Source organism: Spermophilus citellus (assembly GCF_964194105.1).
Source record: "Spermophilus citellus genome assembly, chromosome: 16".
Lineage (NCBI taxonomy): Eukaryota > Metazoa > Chordata > Mammalia > Rodentia > Sciuridae > Spermophilus > Spermophilus citellus.
Window position 1 is genome coordinate 10,952,650 of NC_138196.1, and position 27,153 is coordinate 10,979,802.

General features: G+C 32.3%; 1 protein-coding gene across 1 annotated transcript in view; it reads left to right on the top strand.

The window, feature by feature from the left end:
* The window catches only part of LOC308635085 (A-kinase anchor protein 9-like), a 106,513-nt gene that overhangs the window by 54,336 nt on the left and 25,024 nt on the right, over window positions 1-27,153 (top strand). The window contains exons 19-28 of the mRNA XM_081269340.1: window positions 10,469-10,631; window positions 11,946-12,158; window positions 13,235-13,273; window positions 14,640-14,872; window positions 15,884-16,003; window positions 18,867-19,043; window positions 19,390-19,494; window positions 24,993-25,145; window positions 25,481-25,657; window positions 26,054-27,124. Of these exons, the coding sequence (XP_081125466.1) occupies window positions 10,469-10,631; window positions 11,946-12,158; window positions 13,235-13,273; window positions 14,640-14,872; window positions 15,884-16,003; window positions 18,867-19,043; window positions 19,390-19,494; window positions 24,993-25,145; window positions 25,481-25,657; window positions 26,054-27,124 (2,451 nt within the window). The remainder of the gene's footprint in view (window positions 1-10,468; window positions 10,632-11,945; window positions 12,159-13,234; window positions 13,274-14,639; window positions 14,873-15,883; window positions 16,004-18,866; window positions 19,044-19,389; window positions 19,495-24,992; window positions 25,146-25,480; window positions 25,658-26,053; window positions 27,125-27,153) is intronic.

Here is a 27,153-nt window from a genome sequence, read left to right on the forward strand (position 1 = left end):
AACTAAAAAATAAATATTAATATTCTCAAAAAAATATTGTTCTTTAAATATTAAGTTTGAGAAGTTGAAAGAATGTCTTTGAGCTCTTGTTCTGATGACTGGCTTTTCTTTGGTATTTTTTCTCTAATAAATTATTTAATATGGCATGTTTCTGCAATAGCAGTAACTATTAGATATAGTAACTATGACAAATATATATTTTGCATTTTAATACCTGATTCATTTCTATTAGGGTTAAATTATTGACTTAAGCTATTTCTTCAATTATTGACATTTAAAATGATTCATTTATTCCCTATTAGTTGGTTAACTTCTCATATCAATCTACTGTCCCACCCCCTGATACTTTTAATATGCTGCTGGGATTCAATGAAGAAGGAATTATCAAAATAACATACATTTCTGTTGAAATATTTGTTCTTTGAATGGACTTCAGATATGACACTTACCCAGAATTTTCTCCAGGTATTTTTTTTCTGTTTGGAAACAAACTAAACCTTTTTTCTGTGATAGAATATGAATTATACCTTGAAAAGACTCTTGAGATACCACATATTGTAAGGGGAATTCACTAACTGGTCAGGGAAATTCATCATAATGTATTTCCTGTTATATGGCTCAGTGATAGAGTACTTGCCCAGTATATGCAAGGCCCTAAGTTCTATCCCCAACACTGGGGGAAAGGATGGGGAATAAATAGTTAGATAAATATATCTTCTGGTTTGCACCTTGATTGGCAAAACTAAAGCAAACATATGCCTTATGTAGTTCCCAAAAATGTTTTCATAGATTAATTCTGAGGCCTGTAGTTAAATAGCAGATGAAATTTCTAACCTTGGGCAATTCTTGTTTCTCTAGAGCTTTCTTTTGTAGCATGTACAGAATGATTAAAGCTTCTATTTCAGTAACTCAAAAATTTACTTGAGCATCACAGAGAACCAAAGACATATAATATTCTTGAAAGCTCAAATACTTGTTATTTGCCAAGAGTAGGAAAAATGATTTAAATTTAAAAAAAAAATCAGTGGTGGTCCTATATTCAAAGTTCTGAAGAGTTATTTTATTTTTCATTATCAACATCCTAAGTGCTTGTAAGGAAATGAAATGGTACCCATAAAATTCAGCTTCATTTATATTATTAAGACATTAATTTTACACTCTTGGATCAGAGAATTTTATAGTCACCTTTCCTTTAGCCCAAAGTTGAGCAGACTATTTAAACTCAAACATTGACATTGTAAATGTTGTGTTGAAATGTGAAATTCCATATTTAACATTAAAAAATACACATTTTTACCAAGATTTACTATATTTTTAGTCTTTTATAATTAGCCTAAGTCCTGCATTCTCTCTCTTTTAGAATGCTTATCCATAAACAACTTCTAGAGTATGCGGGTCCACTGAGTCAGTTGAGTCAGTACTTAAAGCTTGAATGCATAGGCATCTTAATATTATCCCTTTTATTCTATGAAAGTTGTATAGTATAGATAATTCTATATTAAATTCTTTTTGTTTTGTTTATGCTTATTTCAGTCATATTAGTGTTTATATTCTATGATCTATACTTTTTCTACCAGGAAAACAACTGGTAATACTTTTTCTTTCTTTTTTTTAATAAACTTATTTTACTTATTTATTTTTTTTAATGTGGTGCTGAGGATGGAACCCAGTGCCTCACACATGCTAGGCAAGTGTTCTACCACTGAGCTACAATTGCAGCCCTACTTTTTCTTTCTTGATCCTTATAACATACTTTTGACCTGGAACTTGACCACTGTTGATAGTGTTGCTACTCTTCAATGCCACTATAAATTATGCACATTATGGTTAATGTACTATAGTATTTATCTTTTGATAATCACCATGGAAAATGACAAATAAATGACAAGTGAGCAGTGGTTTCTACAGATTATTTGCTCTTACAGACAACTAGAGAAAACTTCGCCATAGTCATTAAAACTGCCATCAGTCAACAGTTAAGTGTGTGGGATCTTCCTGAAACACTCAGTTCCCTAGGTCAAGTCCATAACACATGACAACTCTCTGTTTATGTGACTAGGTAGTGAGGTGCAGTAAGAGCCTTGTCATGGTATTTTCCAAATGAGTCTCAGTTTGTTAAGTGCTAAAGTAAGGGAATAGGAGCTTTGTGACAGTTTTTAAAACTAACTGCAGATCAATTATTAATCTTAACCATGGATAAATGTTTAAATCCAATGACTTCTTCAGAATATTGTTAATAACTAAAATATTATGAACCAAATGAATAATTTAATCGTTAAATTGACACAAAATAAAGTCTAACATCTTTGTGAAATAACTAGTATCCCATTTTCCTCTTTAATATATTATCATTTGCTTCTTCTTCCTTTAACCTTGATTTATTTTCTTCATTTTTATAACAAAATGGCACTGCTGTGATGTCTTTTTGCTTTCATTTAAATACAGGCAAATAGCTCTGCACAGGATACTCTGAATAGCATCTGACAGTTTGGGGTAAGGTGCAGGCCATAAAGCTTACTGTGGGGTTTGATGTTTGAGATAAGTCATTCATTCATTCATTCAGCGAAGTTTTGAGTGCCTACTATATAACAATTATTGTTCTAGATATTAGAGATACAATGATAAGGGAAATGGACAAAATCCCTGCTCGCAGGAGCTCATAATTTAATGGTGGAGGCCAATAATAAATAGATGCATAGTTGGTAATAACTGCTGTGAAAAAGAATAAAGGGAAGTACAGCATAATGGAGGAAGAGAGTATTTTATCGAGGAAAATTAGTAAAGGCCTCTCTGATAAAGTGATATGAATTCATATTCCTTAAAGAAGAGTGGGAGGCTAATACACAGGTAAATGGGAAAGAATGTTTAGGCAGGGGAATAGCAATTTCAAAGGCCAGGGGCTGTGCTTGACAGAGGACAGGGCAGCTGGAGCAAGGAGAGTGGAGAGAGGCATGGGAGAGAAGGTCAGAGGGTATCTGGAAACCAGATTATACTCTGACCTCTTCTCTCTTTAACTCTTCATGTTAAAGTCATAGGGGACAGTTTTTAACTTTTCATTCTAAAATAACTTTAAGCTTACAGAAAATTCTAAAACTTGAGAGTTTCGATGTACCAACCACTCATTCAGCTTTCCCTAACATTAACATAGTGCATAACTATAATATAATTATAAAACTAAGAAATTAAAATTGCTGCAGTACTGTTAACTAAAGTATAAACTATTTAGATTTCATTGGTTTTTCCTATAATGACGTTTTTCTGTTCCAAGATTCATTCCCAGATCCCACATTGTACTTAGTTGTCATGTCATCTTTGGTTTCACCAGTCTCTGACAATACTTTAGTCTTTTGTCGGTTATTTTTTAGAATGTTCCTCAGTTTGGATTTGTCTGATGTTTGTTGTGATTATATGAAGCCTGTATATTTTTGATACTACCACAAAAATGCTATGCCCATCTTGTGCTTCATGCCCGGTTATGTGAGTCAATATGTCATTATTACAGGTAATGTTAATCTTCATTGCTTGTGATATCTGCTGGGTTTCTCAACTGTAATGTTACTGTTTTCCCCTTTGTAATGAATAACTATCTTGGAGGAGGTACTTTGATAATATGCAAATAACCTTTTCTCCTTAACTTTCTTTCATCTAATATTCTTACATCCATTGTTGGATCTTGCATGCAGTAATTATTACTATGGTGTTCTAATGGTAATTTTATACTTTCCTCATTGTTTTATTTATTTATTTAGCTATATGAGCTATATTTTCACTTCTAATCAATATCAGTATAGACTCATGACTAATTTATCACTTTAGTTGTAACCTAATACTTTGTTTTGTTTCAGTTTTGGCATTAAGAACTTTTTGAGGTACATCCTTTTGAAGTGTACTTGCTTTTTGGAGTATTGGTACTACAAGAAGCTTCAAACCCATCTTGTATTTTTCCTACCCTAACTTTAGAATCAATCACTTCTTCATGGAATTCATATTTCTTTTATCGGAAAATACTATCTAGAAACCAAGATCTAGGTACTAGATGTTCTCATTGTTACTAGGATGTCATTACTTCTAAGCCCTGTTAGTGGATAGTTTAAAAATATATCTTTGTATGCTAATCCTTCTATCTATACCTGAATCTCTCTGTATACATGTATAATTTAAAAATCCATAAATTCATTCTGAGCCCTCCAGTTCTGGTACCACAGCATTTGTTTTGCCCTGCCCTTTTTTCTTAGTAACTTTGTTCTCCAACAGTGAAAAAGAGAGTCTCATGTTCAATTGCATTTTTATTTGTTTGCTCAACCATATGTCATTTCAGAATTGCTATCCTACACCCCTGTGAAAAACAAATTCTCTAACTAGACTACATTATTTGTGTGTAGTACTTTTTGTTTTTAGCCTTATAATATACAGTCAAAATATTGTTTTTCAAGTACCTTAGATTAACTCTTCTCTCTCACCACTACTACTTCTGCCTTCTTGGAATCTGAGGATTAAAGAGCAGACTAAGATTTTTGTTTAGTTATTCTTTAGTTTTAATCATAACTATAACTGAGAAATGAATTTTGAAATCCAGATATTGTTGGCAAACTTAACAGGAATGATTTCAGTGGAGTTTGGCAGTTTTCCAATTTGTTGGACTAGTTTTCAACGTTATGTGATGAAACATTGCCATCAAGTATTGCCCCCAGTGTGCTTAGCATTGGTCAGGTAATGTATGCAGGAGTTAGTCCCTCCATTAAATAATTTAGAGAAATAAGTAAATAAAGTGAAGACGAAAAGACAGCAGCAGAAGTGTTTTACAATTTGAAGGAAATAATTTACAGGGAAAAAGGTTAAATAGCTTGACATTATATGATTAATGTAAACCTTTTTCATTGGGGAAATGTAGCTCAATGCTGTCAATTAATAGCCTCCTGTATATGGTAAAGTCATGATCTTCTGAAACCCGAGGATAAGGAGCTAGTCTGGACAGTTAAATGTGTTTCTAGAAATTGAAGTCATTGTATTTTAAGTTTTTAGTTGCAGAAAGGTTTATATGCTTTTAAACTAGAGGAAAAAGCAAAATTGAATATAACTTGAATTATTGTCAGAATCACCATATGCCATCATCCAGACTCTTCTTTACTACTTTTTGAGTCTTTTTTCATTCATTTTTAACAGTAGTTAAATTTGTAGTTAGTTTCTTACCATGACCCATGTTCCTAGTCATAAGAGGACACACCTTACTTATAAAGATTTTTGTTTTATGTTAATGGAAATAAGTTCTATGTGTTTCCAAAACTGGGGTGAAAATATTAGTATATCATTTAATTTAAAGGTATTTTATTGCTCAACTTATTACACATTTATGTTTTCAATTCTTTCATTCTTCAAGGATTTACCTATTGTAGTTAAAGCAATGGTGTTTTGTTTGTTTTTGGTTTTTATGCAGTTTTTTTGTTGTTATTGTTTTATTTTGTATTCTTTCTGAATATCAATGTAGTATGCCACTAGTTAATATATTATTACAAAGACTGTTTGCCACATTCTGGGTCATCTTTATCTATTACTCTTTGAGTCTATTTTTCTCCTTAGTTATTCTTTCTTTCTTTTTTCTTTCTTTGTTGTTAATTCTTATGTTGACTTAAATGCTGCTATTTATGAATAATTATTTCTTACCCACAGTTTTGTTTTTACCTCAAATGAGAGAAATTGGATGATTATCAAAATAACTACTTTGCAAAAGAAGCAGGGAAAGAGTATTTTAAGAGGTATCTCATAGGCTAGGTGTGGGATCCACCAGTTCATAAAGTGTGAAGAGCTAGGGTATTGATGATTTTACGTCTGCTGGAGCTTCATTAAAATCACATTTAGCTGCTTGGGCTGGGGATATGGCTCAAGCAGTAGCGCACTCGCCTGGCATGCGTGCAGCCCAAGTTCTATCCTCAGCACCACATACAAACAAAGATGTTGTGTCTGCTGATAACTAAAAAATAAATATTAAAATTCTCTCTCTCTCACTCTCTCTTTAAAAAAAATCACATTTAGCTGCAACAGTCATAAGGTCAGGCCTCCATCTCATATAGGTGTTAAGACATCTTGACAGACTAACTGCAGGTTATAAGAAACTGTAATAAACAAAAATTTTCAGAACTTTAAGCAGCAGCTGCCCCTCCCCAACTACATCTCCTTGCAACTTTGGGACTTGTATATAAAACAATTTCATTTTCTCTGCCTCAGTTACTAGTCTGCTGAGAAGGGTTTAAGTACTAGCTCTTCGAAACTACTTTATGTAGTCAGAGTAGCTATCAAAGGCCTTTTTAAGCCTGTCACTTGCTTTAGTATGGTGTTTTTCCATTTAGATAAAGGCTTTGTGGGTTTAGGATATTCAGTTACCAGATGGGGGAAAAAGGCACCAAAATGAAAGTCTTTTATTTAAAACAACTTTCATTATTGAGAGTCTTTTATTAGTAATAAGTAAGTTATTTATCTTTTAAAATTATGAATGGCTGGTTTATTCAGTATTGCTCAGGCTTCTGGAACAACCTGAAGCTAACTATTATGGACAATTTGTCGCTTTTACATTTCAGTCAGGGTTCATAGGCTACCTTAAGTGGTGTAATTATCGACTTATATACAAAGTGGCTCTAAAAAGAATTTTTTCCTTAATATGCCCTGTATAAATAAGTCAATGTGAAAATAAGTTATAACTGAATTATCTGTATTTAGTTAGCCTCAGTGGCTGCTCAAAAGTATTATATCTTAAGGAATTATCAAAAAGAAATTCTAATTTAATTTCCAGAAATAATTATGATTATTTGATATTCTTGAATAGCTGATTAGTAATGTAAACTCAAACATATTTTATTCACATTTTTAATTAAAACAATTTTTAGTAGGGTGGAAAAATACCAGCTTATCTTAGACACATTATAAACTTCTCTAAATAACTCTTTCAAAGATCTGACGTGGAACTTGGATCCTGTTAGGCAGGCTTTTGTGTGGGCGTATTAATTCACATTCCACCTGTCAGTGCACATATAGGTAAAGACATTAAACCACACCCTCTGTTCTGACCTTTTCCTCAGGGGACACTGACTAGAATCCTCTGGCTCAGCCTGCAAGGCTATTTGAGCAGCTCGGTTTGAAAGAGCTTTTCCTTTTGAATAGGGCAAAGCTGCAAGACCAAGAGAAATAATGTTGCAACTACGTTTCTCAAGACTGCTACTATGGAGATTTAAAACCTGACCTTCCCTGCCAGGTTCTGCTTGGAAGGCTTACTTATTACCACAGACAAATTTGATACCGAAAGCAGTTTTATTGCACAGCATATTACACATTTATGTTTTCATTCTTTTATTCTTCAAGGATTTACCTATTCTAGGTAAAACAGTGGTGTTTTGTTTGCGTGCTTTTGGTGTTTGTGCAGTTTTTTGTTGTTTTGTTTTGGATTCTTCAGATAAAGACTGGTAGACATTTAGGAGTCTTTCTGTTTTGTTTTTGTTTTTTAGATTTGTAGGGTTCCCCCCGCCAGACATTTTCACCCTTTTTATTGTTCAGTACTATGAATTAATTTTTTTTTATGTATTTGATAGCACTAAACAGAATGGAATATCTAGATAAACTAAAAGGAACTTTTTAAATGTAGTAGAAAACTGATAATTGAAGAAGCTTGGCTCCTTCATCTTCTAGAATGGATTCTTACAGGACATATTTGGCAACTGTCAAACTCGATGGCTCTTGGTTGGAAGAAAAAGATGAAGATATTTATGAGGTTGAATCTCGAGTGCCTTTACCGTATCCTTTTCCTTTGTGTGAACATTTGGATGAAAATAACTCAGTAATTATTAATACTTCTATTTTCCACTTGATTCATAAAAGAAATGGGCATATATTAAAGCTAATTTCTAAAATTTCACTGCCTACCCCTCCTTATTCAGTAAGTATAAAATATTAATTTAGTTTAACAAATAAGTATAATGAGAAATGAAATTTTAAGTATTGTTAATAAGGTTAACGGAATAGAACCTTATTTTGTTATTGTTTGGTATATACTGCTGCCCATTCATCCTAAATGTATCAAAGAGCTCAATTTGATCTAAAAGTCCCAACTTGGCTGTGTTCTTAATTCCAGAAAGCAGAATGAGATAATATTACACTTCTCCAGTGCCAGGTGAATTGTTTAAAAAATATTCTGCTTGTCTTTAAGATTCTTGTTTTTGTATGTTTATGAATCCAATCCTGAATAAAAATGGGAATAAAAATGGAATGATTATATTTGAGAGAATAGGTATTGTGATACCTAGACCAGCTAAATGAATTGTTTACATCCATGACATACTGACAGTAGTTCCAGGCAAGGTAAAAGCAAACTTGGATTCTAGATTTTCTTACACCATAAGGAACTTATTTTTAGTTTTCTATATGTCAACTAATTCTGTAGAGAAATATCTTTTTTCTGTTTTTAATGTGAAACTTATAAACATTGCTAAAGGTGTTTAGCATAAAGATACCTGCATATTCAGTATTCCAGGTTTATTTGATTCTCAAATATGTTGTGAATGATTGACTACAAGTTATTCAGCACTTTTTATAACTTTGGTGACTTTAACTGTACATGCTAGCTAATATTTAACAAACCAGATGGTTTTTAGAATAGTATTGTTACCCCTTCTACAACTTTTGTTTTAAGTGTCATAATCTTTACTAAAGCTTATCCATACTTTAAGTATAATGGTGAGTTTACTAAATACTTTGAAAATATTGAGTTTAAAATTTTTATATAATTCATACTATTATAGATATTAGGAGTAAATCATACCTTAACTGGATAGAAGGTATTGTGTAAAGTATGTAAATGAGAATTTTAAGGGGGACTCTTATCCCAAATGCAGTGGATCCCAATTGCTATTGTAAATAAAATATATTAGTCTTACTTATTTGATTGCTTGAGGTTTTTGCTTTGTTTCTAAAACTGAAGGGTTTTTTCATGATTTCATGGTAAATATCGAAATGTATGTGAAGGTGGTTTAGATCTTGTCATGAAATGGAGCATAGAGGCAAAGACTTATCAAATTTATCTAAAGCAAATATTTATTTTATTGTAAATACTCTATTGAATTTATCTAGTAAATTTGGAAAATAGTTCATCTTCTTTTAGTTATAACTTTGAACTCTATATTTCATGTATTTTCTAGGTCATTAGTATATAATAAAAATTATGTACATATTGAAGCAATTGATGTATTTTAAAAAATGTATTGACTAAATTCAGGAGAGTAGTTGTGTACAGCATGTATACTTCATGGTCATTTTCTTTATAGTAAAAATTAAAATATAGTATTTATCCACATTTAAAGGAAAATACTGTTGGTAGTTAAAAGTGAACATGTTCATAAAATTTTTCCTTTTTAAAGTAACAATATATTTTCACAGATATTTTAGGAAATTAGTTACAAATTAAAATTTATGTTTAATTTTCCATTATGAGTCTTATATCTATGCTCATTTTTAAATAATAAGTTATAAATAAAATTTAAACTTTCTTTTAAAACAACAATTATTGGGGTTGGGGTTGTAGCTCAGTGGTAGAGTGATTGCCTAACATGTGTGAGGCACTAGGTTCAATCCTCAGCACCACATAAAAATAAATAAGTAAAACGAAGGTATTTTGTCCATCTACAACATAAAAAAATGAATTAAATTAAAAAAACAATAATTGTATACTGAATATTTTGGAAATTGATTTGGTTTGGCAATAACACTCAGGTGTGAGGAGCAGAAGTCTTTAAGAATAAGATTTTAAATATTATCTTAATTTTATAATACATTATTTATGTCTAATTAGAAACCTTAGAAACCACTACATTTTATCATTTTAAGCTTAAAACATGGCAGTAATGTCTTTCTGATACACAAACTTATGTAAATTTACAAAATTTATTTAAGAGACTTGCTGTAAGCCTGTTGTCAATACATACAATTATTTCTTAAAATTCTGGGGCTAAGTACTGGAAACATTTGAGCTCAGTTTTTTGTTTTTTGTGGAGGTTTTTTTTTCTGCATGTAGTTGTTTTAGTAAAAACAGATAAGTAGATGGTGACATATAAAAGCTCAGATAACTAAAGCAAAGTTAGTGCTTTTTTGTAATTTCACACAAATGATTAAGTTATGGCGATTGAGAGCTTTGGCCTCAAGTGTGTATTACCATCTTAAAAACTATTTTAAAAATGGAGTCAGTATATGCCAATGATAGCATTCTAAGAAGGCTATATTTTTAATGCCTCCGAATTCTAAAGTGTTCAAAACAAATGTGGAGTCTACTATTGACTTATCCTACCCACAAATGTTAACATGCATTAGAACTGTCTTAAGTGACTGTAAGTCAGAAATATGTCTTTTATTTGAAATCCTTACTTTAATGGAAAATGACACTTGTTTTCCAACACTTCATCTTCCTTTATGTATTCTTTCCCTTCTTATTTAGCTTGAACATGCAAAAGTTACACAAACAGAATTGATGCGTGAGTCATTCAAACAGAAACAACAGGCAACAGAGTTCCTTAAATGCCAAGAAGAACTGCGAGAGCGCCTTCATGAAGAGTCTAGGGCCAGAGAACAGCTGGCAGTGGAGCTCAGTAAGGCTGAGGGTAAGTACCTTGCCTTTGGCAAGTCAGAGTAGCAGAACTTCAATCTTAAAATAGAGATTTTGATGTACAGCCAAATTCAGAAACAAATCTACTCTAATTTAGAGCAGCCATTGGAAAGTAGTTGTAGTTTGTCTTCAGAGTTTTTCCAAGCAGTTTTTAAAACTGCATATACACATTTAAATATAAAAGGAACTTGTAGAATTACTGAAAATATAAAGGAATTTTAGAAAATAGAGAAATGGATGGTGGAGAGTTGTTACCATGATCCCACCATCCTAAGACATGCCTGTAATTTAAAAATGAGAAAACCGAAGGTAAAGATGTTATTGAATTGTTTAAGGTAACCATTAAATAGTGACCATAGGCTTTAAGCCTCTAAAGCCTTGGGCTTTGCCTCTTCCCCCATGCTGTGGTATTGACCTTAACCTTCTAGAATTAAAATACCAACTTGAGAGAAAATGTTTTGTTAGAGCTTCATAGTCATACATAGTAGCTGAGTTCATCTCAACAAACTCATACATGCATGGAAATAAATTTCAGTTCATGATCCCCTTCTTTTCCCTCCCGTCTTCTTTCCCCTCTCCCATTCTCTTTACTCTATTAGAATTGTGATTTGATTTATAATATCTGATTTACATTAAGCTAGAAACTTGTCTATTTTTATCTTTTTACTAAAGTGAATTACGCATATACAATGTGATGATACTTCAGTATAGCAAAGTATTTGAAAGTTTAGAGAAATTTCACATTAATGTCAGGTTGGTAAACAAGAAGACTGCATTAGGCAAGGCACAGTGGCACATGCCTGTAATCCCAGTGACATGTCCAGGGACACTGAGGCAGGAAGATTATTAACTCAATGCCAGCCTCAGCAATTTAGCAATGCCCTAAGAAACTTAGTGAGACCTTGTTTCTAAATAAAATAGAACTGGGGATGTAACTCAGTGGTAAAGCACCCCTGGGTTCAATTCCTGGTACTCAAAAAAGAAGACGACGACTAAATCAAATGTACATATTAAAAGTTAAGGGCTGGGGTTGTGGTTCAGTGGTAGAACATTTGATAGCACACATGAAGCACTGGCTTCAGTCCCCAGCACCACATAAAATATACTAAGTAAAGGTATTGTGTCCATCTTCAACTAAAAAAAAAAAAAGTCAATAAGTTGCTGCTATTAATAGCAAATTCATTCAAGACTCTTAATAGGTTGGAATGATTTAAAGTTTTGCTAACAGCTCTTTTGTTCATATTAAAACATATTAATGTTCAAATTTAAATGAGTTGTAATTCCATTTCCTGTTCATTTTATCTTACAGGTATCATTGATGGCTACGCAGATGAAAAAACTCTTTTTGAAAGGCAAATTCAGGAAAAAACTGATATAATAGATCACCTTGAGCAGGAGTTGTTACGTGCAGGTAATGGGTTGCAAGAATTGGAAGCAGAACAACAAGAAATCCAAGCAGAAAAAGAATTATTGTCAAGACAGAAGGCGGCATTGAAAGCAGAAGCAAGTCCAGTTGTACAACGTACGTATTTTCAGACTTTGGAACACTTTTCTTTTCATTTATATTCTTTAAACATTAAGAGTGATTTTCCCCCTTTTTTCAATGCCATTATTCATATACCATATAGGAACTTTAAAAATAATAGCAGAGTGGGCTGAGGTTGTGACTCAGTGATACAGCACTTGCCTAGCAAGTGGGAGGCACTGGGATCCATCCTCAACACTGTATATGAGTAGAATAAAGATCCACTGACAACTAAAAAAAGTATATTCAAAAAAATTATAACCAAACATACCTATAGGTAATTGTCTTATTAGACAACCAAGTAGAACCAGGGTTTTCTTTTCTTTCTTTTTTAATCTCTGGCAGATGTTGACTGTTAACAGGAAAAGACAATTCTTTACTTAACCCCAAAAATCTGCCTCAAGAGAAGGTTACAAATAATGGGGCAGAATATTTTATAAATTGTGTAAGCTTTAGGCTTTTTAATAGAAAAGAGACAGCAAAAATGTATTGTCGGATTAAATAACTAAGAACTTGTTTTAGTAATAAGCAGGTCTGGGGCTTGCAAGCCAAATAGATGGAAAAGGTCAATGGCGCTAGAAGCAGGCTGACATCTAGTGTAATAGGAGTTCAAAGAGAATTTAAATTTATAAATAACCTTAATTTTTCCTTAAATAAGAAATTAAATAATATCTTGACGTTAAAGTTTGTTTAGCAGTAAATGTCAATCTTTGTAATAGTAAAAATTTAAATTCAGTTTATTGTGTCCTCACTTTTATAGTAAACATAAGTTGGAATTATAAACTGTCTAATTTCATTTGATCAATTAAGAAATACAACATACATTTTTTGTAAAATGATGAAATTAGTCTAACATGGGTTTAGGGTTGTAATTTTTAATGGGGAAAAACTTTGTGTCATACATGTAAAATATTCAAGAAATATTGGAACTTCTTAAAATCTCCAGTGATAATAATCAGTGGCTTCAGCGTCTGCTTTCTAATATATATGTGGGCACATGCATTATCTTATTTTAGCCAATAGAATATGTATAATATTTTTGTTGTGTCTTGTCTTGTTTTCTATTTTCATAGGACTAATAGATGCTGCAGTCGATGCAGCACCTGAAGCAGGTGTGTGCGTACAATTGCATGGACTATTTTTGAGTGGTAGATTTAGATGCAAATTTTGAGTAACACTTGGATTTTCAACCAACTAACATGTCTCTAATTTCGCAGTTTTGCTGCTGTGATTCACTCTTAAAGTTGTTCTCTTTAACAACAAAACAACTTGTCTTACTATAAAAGTTCACATTTTCACTTGAAATTAACAACTGAGATTGATAATGACATCATCTTATTATCTGTTATGCATGAAACTTAAAACAATTTCAATTTTTCAAAGAAAATGTTTTTTTTTTGTTAACAAATATATTAAATCTTGTAGTCTATGACTTTCCAGAATCCTCTTCTAAGTCAGGAAGTTTATAAGATGATGGTAGTAAAAAGATCAATGGAATTTAGTAAGAGGCTTTCTGATTGATTTACTTTATGTTAACATCTAGTATCAGTGTTGTTTTCAAAGGAAAAATTTTTTCTGTTGATTCCTTGTCCTGAGTATAGTGTTGGTACATCAGTTAGTATAAAGATTCTAGAGATAAGTTCTTTCCATTTTCTTTATTAGAGGATTGGTTTACTTTTTCTTTTATACTTTATTATTATATTAATAATGATACTAACACAATAGTGCTTACTATACTACAGTTATTGTTTTACATATTTTAACTCATTTGATTCCAAATTTGCTGTAAGAGATTGGCAATGATATAGTTCCCATTTTACATATAAGGAAACCAAGGATCATCATATTGAATATCATGTAAAACAAAAGAGGCAAGCTAGGATTTGAAGACATAGTCTGTTTTTAGTGCTAACCACACTGCCTCTCACGTGTCAGTTTTCCCTTGATGCACATACATGTGAGCATGCAAAAACAACTTAGTAATATGGATCTAATAAGGAGTAAGAATAACAGGAAATTCTGGGTCTAGTCATATTTCTTCTTCTACAACTCTTCCTTGCTTGTTTAAAGATTTACAGTGATTTTTTGTGTATATTATGTATACATATGAAAGTGATTTATGGGTTTGGAATGAATTAATTTTTGTGTGAGGTAAATAAAAATGTTCTTTTTCTATGCTTAAATTTCATTCAATTTTGTTCTATTCTTAATAGTGAAAAGTGGCTTTTTTGTCATTTGCTATGTTTTTACAAAAATGGTGTTTTTGTGACGGGACTTTCTTTTTGTTAATTCTGCATAATTTTAATAATACTAGTTTATGTATGTGTAGCAGTAAGATATTTTGTTATTTCTATAAGAGAATATTTACTTTTTAATATGGACTTAAAATATTTCTCAGCCTTTATTTCATGAAGGTAAAATTTACTGGAAGCACCATTAATTATAATTAACTCTGAATGCTTTTGCATTTATAAACAGAATTACTACATGAGACAGAAAAATTAATGAAGGAAAAGCTAGAATTGCAGTGTCAGGCTGAGAAAATACATGATGAACTTCAAAAACAAATGAAAGCTTTGGAAATAGATGTTGAAGAGCAAGTCAGTTGGTTTATAGAGATGGAACAAGAAAAAAATGCTGAAGTAATGGATTTAAGACAGCAAAACCAAGCACTGGAAAAGCAATTAGAAAAAATGAGAAAATTTTTAGATGTAAGTATTTGCAATTTGATATTGATTTTTCTCAGTAGAATACTATGTGATACTGTTCTATATTATTTTAACTTTAAATTATAGGGACTCTTAATATTTTTGCTTATGTGTGTATTCCACCAATGGAGAGAGTATTCCAATAATTTATTATGTAACAATCAAAATGAAAATAGTAAAACTAGGGCAGGGAATGTAGCTCAGTGGTAGAGTACTGTTTAGCATGAATGAAATGAGGCCGGCCCTAGGTTGAATCACCAGCACCAAAAAAAAAAAAAAAAAAAAAAAAAAAAAAAAACCTAAACAACAACAAAACTTGTGCCACTAGCTTGTGAATAAGCCCTACTAGTTAATGTTCCAAAATTCATAGTTAATCTTCTACTAGTCTCTCATTTAATCAGTAGTCAAAGCAGGTAAGAATTCCAAGAGCTAATTGTCTACCATTGTGTCCACCTCAAAAGGTGTGAACACAGGTAACAACAGTGTGGCACTTGGACTGGAATAGTTGCCAAGCTTCCATTGCTCTCTTCCAAAAAGATGTTAAATCTTTAATTTCACATGGATATTCTTCTTTAAGATTTCTTATAAGCCAGATTTTCTCTTCACATATCAGAGAATTAGAGTCTTATACTATTTATAATTTTAGGTATAAAACTTAAGATTATAAGAAATCGATTTACCAGACAGTTTGTTTATTTGCTTAATGACTGAGTTAGCAGTGTAATTTCTCCATTGTACAAGTACATTCATTGATGGAGGAGAATTATTTCATTCTGAGTTTAACATTACCTAAATGAAAACAAATGTACTTCAAATAAATTTTAAGTATTTAAATTTTGTGGAAGAACCCAAATAGGTAATGTGTCATACCAAAAATATTTTTGAATCTTTGTGATTCCATGGTCATCAGTCCTTTCTTTTCAAACAAACTTAACCTATAACTAAAGAGAGATAATCGGTTTAATAAATATTGTTTCTTCAATTACTATTGTTTTTATTATTGTTCAATTTCAGGAGCAAGCCATTGACAGAGAACATGAGAGAGATGTGTTCCAACAAGAAATACAGAAGTTAGAACAACAACTTAAGGTTGTGCCTCGAATCCAGCCTGTTGGTGAACATCAAACTAGAGAGGTAAGAATTTTATTGGTATTGCCTATTTGTATCTTGAGTGTGAAGTAAGAGTTACATTATGAAAAACTTAAAAGTGAATAAGGTATAAATCTTAAAAATCAGGACATTGAATGTTACTTAAATGTGAGGAGGTCATTAACCCTAAAAAATGTTTATATTGGACTAGGGGTTATAGTTCATGGTAGAACACTTGCCTAGCATACCTGAAGTCCTGGATTTGATGCCAGCACCATCAAAAACAAAAAACAAAACATAAAAATGTTGTACTTAAATTTGGAATTATTTCCATCTTTATATATTTTCTAGTATTAAATAAACTTCTCTGCCTAGTTCTCTACTCCCATCCCAACTAAACTGATAATTCTCTGTAGTCACTCTTTACTAATTATTTCCCTTTCTCTTCTCTTTTACAGTCCACTACAATGAAGTTTCCAACATCTTTTTCTTGGAATTTTATACCCCTTAGTATATTTAAACTGTTCCTATGAAGGTTACCCAAAGCCTCTTGGCTGTATCTAGTAATCACCTCTCTGTCTTTAATACTACTCAACCATTTAGAGACACTCATTACAGTCTTCTATAAGTATCGCCTTCTCTTGACTGCTGTGACACACCTACTGTAGAGTGTGGTCTCTCTCCTCCAGTATTTATTTGTCTTCTGCCTACCCAAAATAAATGAGGGGTACCTCATGACTTAGTCTTAGAGTCCTCGTTCTTCTGTTTTTACATTTTCTTCCCAGTCATCTGTAAATTGCCCCACAGATGTTCCTTTATTCCTAACATCTCTGTTGAACTCTGTACTTGAATTTTCAACTGCCTACTCCGTCTCCACGTAGATGTCTCATTTTTAACATATCCAGGGATCATATTCTTGGTTCCTGAATAGCCTTTATCAAAAAGACAAGAATAAAATTATTCCTTCTTCATCTCAATAAATGTTGTGCCTTCTAAATCATCTTTGCTAAGTTCTAGAATTCTTCCTCAGTCCCACTCCTTCTCAGCCCTGATCCCAAACCATTAATGGATCAGATTTATACTATATCTTTTTATTCTTTTTCAGCTTTATTCATTTCCCTGTGTCTTAGTTGTCATTATTATTTGCCTATATGTGTGAGGTAGCCTCCTGACCAGTCTCCCTGCTTCTACTCTGTCACTCCCACTGTCCATTTTCCTCATACAGAAAACTCTACATTTATTAAACAAATGCTACATGGGAAATATTATACATATTTATACGTATATCACTTATATATATTTCTAAAGATGGCTTATCCTGGTTATAAAGAGATTGTGCTTGAGATAAGGCAATCCCAGTGTGGATCATGGCTATGCTATGTAGTAGATGTGTGACAGTAACTAAGCTACTTAACCTTTTAAATCTATTTATTCATTTCTAAAATAAAGACAGTAATAGCTCCCACTGCATAGCAGTATTAGTGTGGCCCTTAGTTAACACTTAAATTCAACTACTATTATTTCTGAAAATAATTTTATTGCTGAAAATTATCTACAATTTCTAAGAAGTTTACTTGATTCATTTCTCTTAAAAGTACCTCAATGAAGTATAAAATGCCTATAAGTTCATTGTAATGAAATTTTAAATCTGCTAGAATAGCAGAAAAGTCATCATTCCCCTTGTTTGTAGTCATTTTATTTCTAACAAATGTATTTTTAGCTTTTGAAAAACAGTGACTTATTCATTGAAACTCAAAAGATAATTCAAGATCTAGAACTTTGACTGCCATTTTCTACTATATAATTTTTTAAAAAATATTTGAAATTTGACCTATCTCATTCATGAAACTTTAAGGTATGTTTGAGTTTCCTCAGGAACATTGTGACCCATTTGTTCTCTGCTTACCCTGCCAGAACTAATCCCAGCTTCTGTTTTTCTGAAGACCCAAAAATTCCAACTGTGAAAACATTATAATATGCCATTTCATTGTACCTGTTTTATAGCCTTTTCTTATGAACTTAATCCAAAACTTAGTCAACCTATTATTCTCAGTAGCTTTATTACTGTTAAAATTTAATCCTGTAATTATAATTAAGCTTGCATTTTTTAATGTTCTGAATAATGATTGTCATTTTGTATAATTGCCTCCAAGTATTTCACTGAATAAAGGCAGTATTCTTTTATTTCTTACCATCACTTATCTTTTTAGGAACTTCCTCTCCCTCTTGATCAGAACTAATTTCATAAATTATCTTATTAATCCTTCCTGTATTCTTCTATCCCAGAGCCACTGAATTGAAGGCACTTGCATATCAGTCTTCAGGGATAAGTTCTGGGATGTGTCATCATTTATTTTGGATGCAGGAGAAACTATTAAGACACTAAATGTACAGCTCTCTCTTACCACCCATCCTCATCTCTATTCTGGGATGGTGCAATGTATAGATTGAAAGTGCTTTGTAAATAACTATTATCAAAAAATAATTCATGAAAGATTTTTTTTCAGGTTATCTTACTTCACATTCTGAGAGCAAGTCAGTAAGTACTCTACAAATTTGCCATCTTTAAGGTCATAGGTCTTAGTATGATTGTACCATTACTAGATAATTCAACATTATTCAAAATGTGGTTTTTCCCTCTTCCTAGCTAAAGTCTTAGTCTTAAGAGAAAGAAATTTTTCTAAAAAGGGTTGAGCAAAAGCAATATTTGTTGTTTACTAGTGCTGCCTAGTTCTTATCAACTTGGGAACTATCAACCTTTGTTTGAGATAATAGTTGCTATCCTTATAAAAAATGAAATTAATATAGCATTTCAAAATGTTTTTTGAAAAAAATGATTTTTGAGATGAATTAAAAGTTATGAACATTTCAAATTTTTAGATTTTTTTTTTGTTTATTATATTTTCAGGTTGAACAGTTAACAAATGATCTAAAAGAAAAAACAGACAAGTGCAGTGAGCTGCTTCTATCAAAAGAACAGCTTCAGAGAGATGTACAAGAGAGGAATGAAGAAATTGAAAAGCTAGAGTTCAGAGTGAGAGAACTGGAACAAGCCTTACTTGTTAGCACAGACAATTTTCAAAAGGTGTGACATTTTGAGTTAACTTTATTAAGTGTTTTAATGAAGAAAAGTTTGATACACAAACATCAGAGCTTGAATAAGAAAGCTTGAGGGTGGGGGCAGATGGGAAAGAGCCTTCATTTTTATCTGAGAAATGCATTTTAAGTGTCAAAAGTTCCTGTTTGACTCTATGAATGTATTCAAGACTGACAGTAACTTTTTGATATTCACTAATGTAGAGTTTGTCCTCCTAACTGGTCAGAGAGAATTGCTACTTATCCAAAAGGAAACACAAACACACACACACACACACTCTGAATAATCAGTATTTAATGTCTGAAAATTTGAGAACATTCTTATATATTTAAAGGTAGCGGACCAGAAACAATTTGGAGCCTTAGAAGCTAAAGCAGAATTGTCTCTAGAAGTGCAACTGCAAGCTGAGCGAGATGCTATCGACAGAAAAGAGAAAGAGGTAAGGACTTTTTTTTTTCTTTCGTGTGTGTGTGTGTGTGTGTGTGTGTATTAGATGTAGATGGGCAAATATCTTTTGTTTTATTTACTTACATGGTTCTGAGGATTGAACCCAGTGCCTCACACATACTAGGCAAGCGCTCTACCACTTTATTTTTAAATGACAAAATATGTTTTGAGTTATTTTAAAATCAGTTACCTTGAAAATATCATTTGAACAAAATGAAGTTTGTGGTCTAAAACCAAAGTATAGACTTTCTCAATTCAGTGCCTAAATTGATCTTCAAGACAATAAACATGTGAACTGATAAGCTTATGAAGGAAGTTTATTCCAGGTTGAGAGGATAACTAGTGTGAGCACTTTGAAGCAAGAAGAAATTTAGAGAGGGAGAAAGGATAATTTAGCAGGTACGGGCTGAATGAAGAGGACAGTGGAGAAATGTAGTAGTTAGGACAAAAGGCAGCATCTCTTTTCTCCTGTTCGTGCTATGGGCATTGAGTTTTTGCTCCTCTCTACTGTGAATTTGGGTTTGCTTGCTTTCCTTTTTCTTTTTAAACTTTTCCCTGAGAATTGATAGTATTGTTTTACAACATATGAAGCTTGTGCTTAAAAGATTAATAATGAACTAGGAATGGGAATTTAGCTCAATGTGGGTTTGAATCTGCAGCACCACAAAATAATAATAACAAGAAAGTAACTATAAAGTTATCCTGTGTTGCCCTTCTCCCTCCTTCTTAAAGAGAAGGATCCAATTAGGCATGGTGGTGCATGCCTGTAGTCCCTGCTTCTCAGGACTCTGAGGCAGGAGAATGAATCACTTGAGCCAAGGAGGTTAAGGTCAGCCTAGGCAACATAATAATACCCCTGTGAGAACAAGAAAAGAAAATTTACCTTTAGAGCTATAGTAATTTTAACTTTCTTTGTCTACTAGTAGTTTTCCTAAAACATATAATACTCAACATTGTATAGTAATAAATAATTTTAAATGTTTAAGATGTTTTTAATTATGTTTTTGTCTCTTTCCATAGAATTTTTCTCAGAACATTTAAATTTATTTTAACAATTACTTATTTTGCTTAAATATTGTAGAAGTATTTGGTAATAAGTACATGGAAATCTGTTTACAAAACTAATTTAGACATCAGCTAAAATGACGGTTCAGTGAATTTGTAGTTCAAAGAAGAAAAAAGGAATCCATAGAAATTACTATAGTTGAAATGATCCATGAGAAGGATCGTTTTCCCATTTTTATGTAACATCTGAGAAGTTCTTGTTTATTAAGTTTGGAGTTTTCATGGAAGCAGTGAGCACATTTTTTTTGTGTGTAACTATTTCTGTATATTTGAAAGGAATTAATACTTAATGATTTATCTTAAATACTGAATAATCTCCTCTCCCAAAAAATGAACCTTCACAACTGGATCTAAAAGTAGTGGTAGTTGATTAAGGATACTTGATGTAGCTTACTAGTTGTTTCTCTTCATTTGTGTGTGTGTTCTGGGGCTCAAAGGGCCTCACACAAGCATTCCATCACTGAGTTATTTCCTTAGCCCTAATTCTATACATACACACACACACACACACACACACACACACACACACACACACACACACACAGGTTTTTTTTGTTTTTGTTTTTGTATTTTGAGATGGAAGCCATTAAGTATAGTGCCAGGCTGACTATAAACTCCAAATTACAGGGTTCAAGCAATCCTCTCACATCAGCTTCCTGAGTAGCTGGAACTACATTCATGTGCCACCATGCCCTATTATTTTTATTATCATTTGAATGTAATATATATCTACTAACACCTTAATTTCCTGAATTAAGTTTCTAATAAACATCTACCTTTTACTCAGGATTATAGTACTAGTAGTACAGAACTATAAGAAACCATAGAGAGAGCATCTGTTAACTGACTTTCAGTTTTTGCAGATAGAGACCCAGAGCCAAAGATGTTGAGTGAATATATACAAATTAAAATAACAGCTGACCTTCATTTACTTGCTTTAAATAACTATAATGAGTATTCTATCAGAACTCACTCCCTTACCTATAACTGAATAATGAGAGGTATGAATGTAGAATTAAAGCATATGTCTTTTAATGAAAATAACTTAAGCATTCTATCCTGAAAACTAGGCAAATGTTTTCAGATATCCTATTGAGTATAAACATAAAGATATCTTTATGTATCATTATAGTTGAGACGTTCAAATACTCCTAAAACCTAGATTTGTATAAAACATTTTTTGAAAGTTCATTAGACTATTTAGAAATGTGGGATGAATAAAAAGAAGAAAACAGCTTCTTATAGGAGAAGGAAATATTGTGGAGACAATAGTTATTTTGAGAAAAGGATCAGTAAGTTTTAGCTCTCTGTAGAACTAATGAGCTCTAGTTTACAGATAGCAATAGTAAATAATAGTTAACTTTGCTGAGGGCTGAGGGCTAGAAAGTATATTAAATGCCTTGTCCCATTAACCCTTAACACTCTCCCTGGGAATAGATTCTGTTCTAAAATCTCCTAATTTGCCAATGTGTGACCTGATCCTTAAGAGAGGTTAGTACTTAGTACAGACAGAAAGAACTGATTCTGGAACCCTATGATGCTATGATGCCAGAACACTGAATATATTTTGCTTGTTAGTGAAAAATGTTAAAGACTGTCATTCAACATTTATTATTAAGCTGTTTCTGAATGTAGAGCACTTTTGTTCAGTTGTGAAATCAACACCAGACTTCAAGGAATATGCTATCTAATTAGTGGAACATATATAAGTTTTTTAACATTTTTTTAAGTTGTTGATGGACCTTTATTTTATTTTTTGATTATATGTGGTGCTGAGAATTGAACACAGTGGCTCACACATGCCAGGCAAATGCTCTACCACTGAGCCACAACCCCAGCCCCTATACTTTTTTTTTAAGAGAAAAAAAAAACACAAAATAAAATAAGACTCAAATAGGTACAAATCAGTGTCATCCAAATAGTCTAGATATCAATTGGTAGATAAGTAAAACAAGTTTAAACCTTTCTAATGTTCTGGTTTGGGTGTTGTTATAAGACAGCCTGAAACTAGAGTCTGCTTGAATAACAAGAATGTTCCATAGTGTCATTTGGAGAAACTAAAGTCTGATGTGATGTCTAAAGTTCAGCTACTTAAAATAAAAAAATGTTAGTACTTTAAACCAGTCCTTCTCTGCATATGAATCAGCTGGGGATCTTGTTAAAGTGCAGGTCTTTTTTTTATCTTTTTTTTAAATTTTTAGTTGTAGAGAAACTAAATACCTTTTTTTTTTTTTAATGTGGTGCTGAAGATCAAACCCTGTGCCTCACGCATGCTAGGCAAGCGCTCTACCACTGAGCCACAACCTCAGCTTCCAAAATGCAGCTCTTGAGTGCAGCACAAGATTCTGTGCATCAAACGTGCTCTCACATGATGCCTATTCTGCTGCTCCAGACTACACTTTGAGTAGCAGGGCTTTTAAGACATAGAGCTAAGAATTCGACTACTAAGTGATATTACAAGGAAAAAAAAAGGTCATGTGAGGTGGGGCAGCAATTTTACTTAAATAAATATGTGTATGTTGATTTTATAATACCTTGTCATTAAAATTTGTTATAGAAGAGAATAGGTGTAAATACTGTCATATAACTTTGAAGAAGATACAGTCATCACAATTTTCAATAAACTAACCTGGAAATTATATATGTACAACCACTAAATGTATTTTAGTGTCTACAGAGTTCAATATCAGTGTTACAAAAAAATTTTAAGTAGAGGTCTTAGACATTAGTTATTAGAAACAGGATAAATTATAGTTTAGGACTGGAACTCCCCAGGTTCAAAAGGTGGTTTCACCACATAGTTGACATGTGACCTCAGGACAAGTTACTCCTTGCTGTAACTCCCTTTCTCAGTTCTGAAATGGGGTTAATCATAGAATAGAGCTCCTAAGGTTGTTACAGGCTTTTTAAAAAATAACAATATATAAAGTACTTTGTACCCATGCCTAGCAGTAATTCTCTATAAATAATAGCCATTATTTAGTATTGATACCATTTCTGTTTAAGAAATATTAGGCTGATTTTTTTTTCCCTGCTGATTTCTTTTTTTAGGCTGATTTTTAAGGCCTTGCCTTGCCTGTGCTAGAATGATTCTAATTATGTGATGTATCAGTATATAAGCAAGATATGCCCCTTTTCAACTTTAAGGCACTAAATGATTTAAAGTTGGCTCTGAGCCAGTTACTACTAAACACTGCTTCTGCATCTTAGGTTGCTGTTAATGCAACATTTTTGATCATCAAGTAAATATATGTTTATAAATTCATTTATTAAATATTAAGTAGCTGTGAAGCAGTGAGCTAAAGTGATTGCTAATGTCCTCAAACCCATTTTTTTTAAATAAAGCAATAATTAGCTCTTAATATTCGTCATCAGGTTCATTTTTTTTTTGGATAACCATCAAAGAGGATTATTTTACTTTTATTACTAATAATCTATCTTCAAAAATTAAATTTCTGTTTTCCTATAAGTAAGAGCTCTCTGATTTTCTACTAAAATTATTTTGTTAACTTACTCTGCAATTCAGACCTAAGGATCTCTTGACCTTATTGTGTATCTCTGCTTCCATCTGCTTAATCAAACCACAAAGCAGCCAGGGCATTCAATGGATTATAATTAGATATTTGTGGGACTATATTAAGTTAGTTTTATTTGATACTAGAATAACTGAATTAATTCTACAATTTTTCTAAGCTTTTCAATAGCAACTAACTTAATTTTAACTGAATTTAACATAAGAGTTAGCATGTGGACTGCTCCTTTCTGTGACTCTTTCTGCTTATGGTAGAAAATGTTTCCTGGTGTCCTTCTTTAAGGTGTCTTCTAATTGGGCAAGATGGTTTAAGAATGTGCAGTGTGACAGGCACGGTGGCACACACCTATAATCCCACAACTCAGAAGTCTGAGGCAGGAAGATTGCAAGTTTGAGGCCATCCTCAGCAACTTAGCAAGACCCTAAGCAACTTACTTAGCATGACTCTATCTAAAAACTATAAAATGAAAAAAAGGGCTGGGGATGTGGTTCCATGATAAAGCTCCCTTGGGTTCAGTCCCCAGTGCCAAATCAAAAACAAAATAAACAAACCAAAAAACAAAAAAAAAAAGAATGTGCAGTGTGAGCATGTCTAGGAACCATACAGGTATGGCTGGCTTAGAAAACCACTTTCCTTTATTCTTATGAATTAAGCATATGTACTTTGTAAAGCAAATACAACATTCTTTTTTTAAAATTTTTTTTTAGTTGTAGTTGGACACAATATCTTTATTTTTATGTGGTACTGAGGATCGAACCCAGTGCCTCACATGTGCACAGCAGGCGCTCTACCACTGAGCTACAGCCCCAGCCCCAACATTCTTAATTCTATCTTGACAAACATCTGTGTAAAGTTTTTTTTTTCTTTACTTTTCATAATTTTGATATTAAAGATAACAAACTTAGAAGAACAACTAGAGCAATTTAGAGATGAGCTTGAAAATAAAAATGAAGAAGTTCAGCAACTACATATGCAATTGGAAATACAGAAAAAGGAATCCACTACCCGTCTACAGGAACTTGAACAAGAAAATAAATTATTCAAGGTAACTATTTTAGAAAATTTTTTTTCCATAAAGAGATAATAAGTTTTGCTCCTATGTAGTTATAATAAACATTTACTAAGTCCAGATCTAAATAATACTCACTCGAAGAACACTAGCAAGCAAATAGATTTGCATGGAACTTATTTTCTGTTCATAATTAAATTTTTGAGATCTTTTATGAAAATATTTCAAGAATTATTGATCTACATTATGTCTAATTTTTTTTACTTGTACATTGTAGGAAATGTATTTTTTATAAGACTTAATTGAAACAATGTTGTGAAAAATGCCATGTCATGAATACATCCAACTATGATGGTTATTTTTGTCACTAGGATGAAATGGAGAAATTGAGATTTGCCATGAAGGATCCTGAGGCTATCTCTACTCATGACCAGCATATGCTATTTGGGAAATTTGCTCAAATAATACAGGAAAAAGAGGTAGAAATTGATCAAAATGAGCAAATTAGAGACGTTCATCAACAAATTAGACTTACAACAGATAACAAGGTATACTCATTTAAAATTGGTTATTATCTGAAATCTAATATAGTTAAATAGAGTAATTAGCTTTGGATGCCATCTGTTATAGACTTAATTCAGTATTTTATCCTTTCCAATAAAATGTACTAATGTTGACATTTTCCTAATAGAGAATCAAATACTAAAAGCATAAGCCACTTATGTTTAATAGAACTTCCAGAATGATGTTCTAAATAAGGTCTTTGTTTGATGTGATAAGGGAGGTGTTGGTCTATATTGTTGGTCTATTATTGTAACATAATGTGTCTGACAAGCATACAGCTTTTGTGCCTGATCATCTTTAAGTTTTTACCCTAAAATAAAACAAAATTTTAAAATATGAATACATACTTTTCTGTGTTTCCCTTTTTCATTAACTAATAGGATTTTGAAGAAAAAAATGAACTGATAAGGGATCTTGAAGCCCAAATAGAATGTCTGAAGAGTGATCAAGAACGTTTGAAGAAAAATAGAGAAGAAGAAACAGACAAGCTCAATGAAGTGATTGAAAAACTTCAGGAGGAATTGTCATATATTGAACAGAATATGTTGGTGGATACCAGTTCCCCCTCAGAACAAGAGGACAGCTTGAAACATCAGTTAGAAAAGGTTATAGCTGAAAAGCTGGCTTTGGAACAGCAAGTAGAAATCACTAATGAAGAAATGGCCTTCACAAAAAATGTACTTAAAGAAACCAATTTTAAAATGGATCAGCTAACACAAGAATTAGTCAACTTGAAGAGAGAACATGACCCTAAGGAAAAAATCCAAAGTATACCAGATGAAAGTGTTAGCATGACTATAGATGATATCAGCAAAGACCAACCCGAACTGGAAGTAATCCATATTGAAGATGTTCTTAAACCCCCTGAGAACAAGATGTATCTCAGATCTTTTGAAGAAAGCACCAAAGTTTCCAGAAATTTGGAAATGAAACTGCTACAGCTTGAGAGCTCTGTTAGCGCAAAGGACTTAGAACTTATCCAGTGTTATAAACAGATAGAAGACATAAAAGAACAAGGCCAATCTGAAACAGAAATGCTTCAGAAGAAGATCGTAAACCTACAGAAAGTACTTGAGGAGAAAGTAGCTGCTGCTCTTGTAAGTCAAGTCCAACTTGAGGCAGTTCAGGAATATGTGAAATTCTATCAAGATAAAGGAGTAGATTCATCAGAACTTGAAAAGGAAAATATGCAGAATTTAAATCAAATAACAGAAAACAAGATGGAGTCAGATATGTCTGCATTAACCTTGAGAATATCAGACTTAGAAAGACAAGTGATTGAAATGCATACTACTTTGATTTCAAAAAAAGAACAAGTAGAAACTGCAGAGAAAAATGCTTTGGAAAAAGAAAAGAAGCAGATAGAACTGCAGAAGTTATTGGAGGACAGTAAGAAAAAACTTGAAGGAAAAGAAAGGAAAAGAAGCCCTCACGGAGATTTTGTTCTCAAGGTTAGTTTTATATTTGAGTTTTTCACATA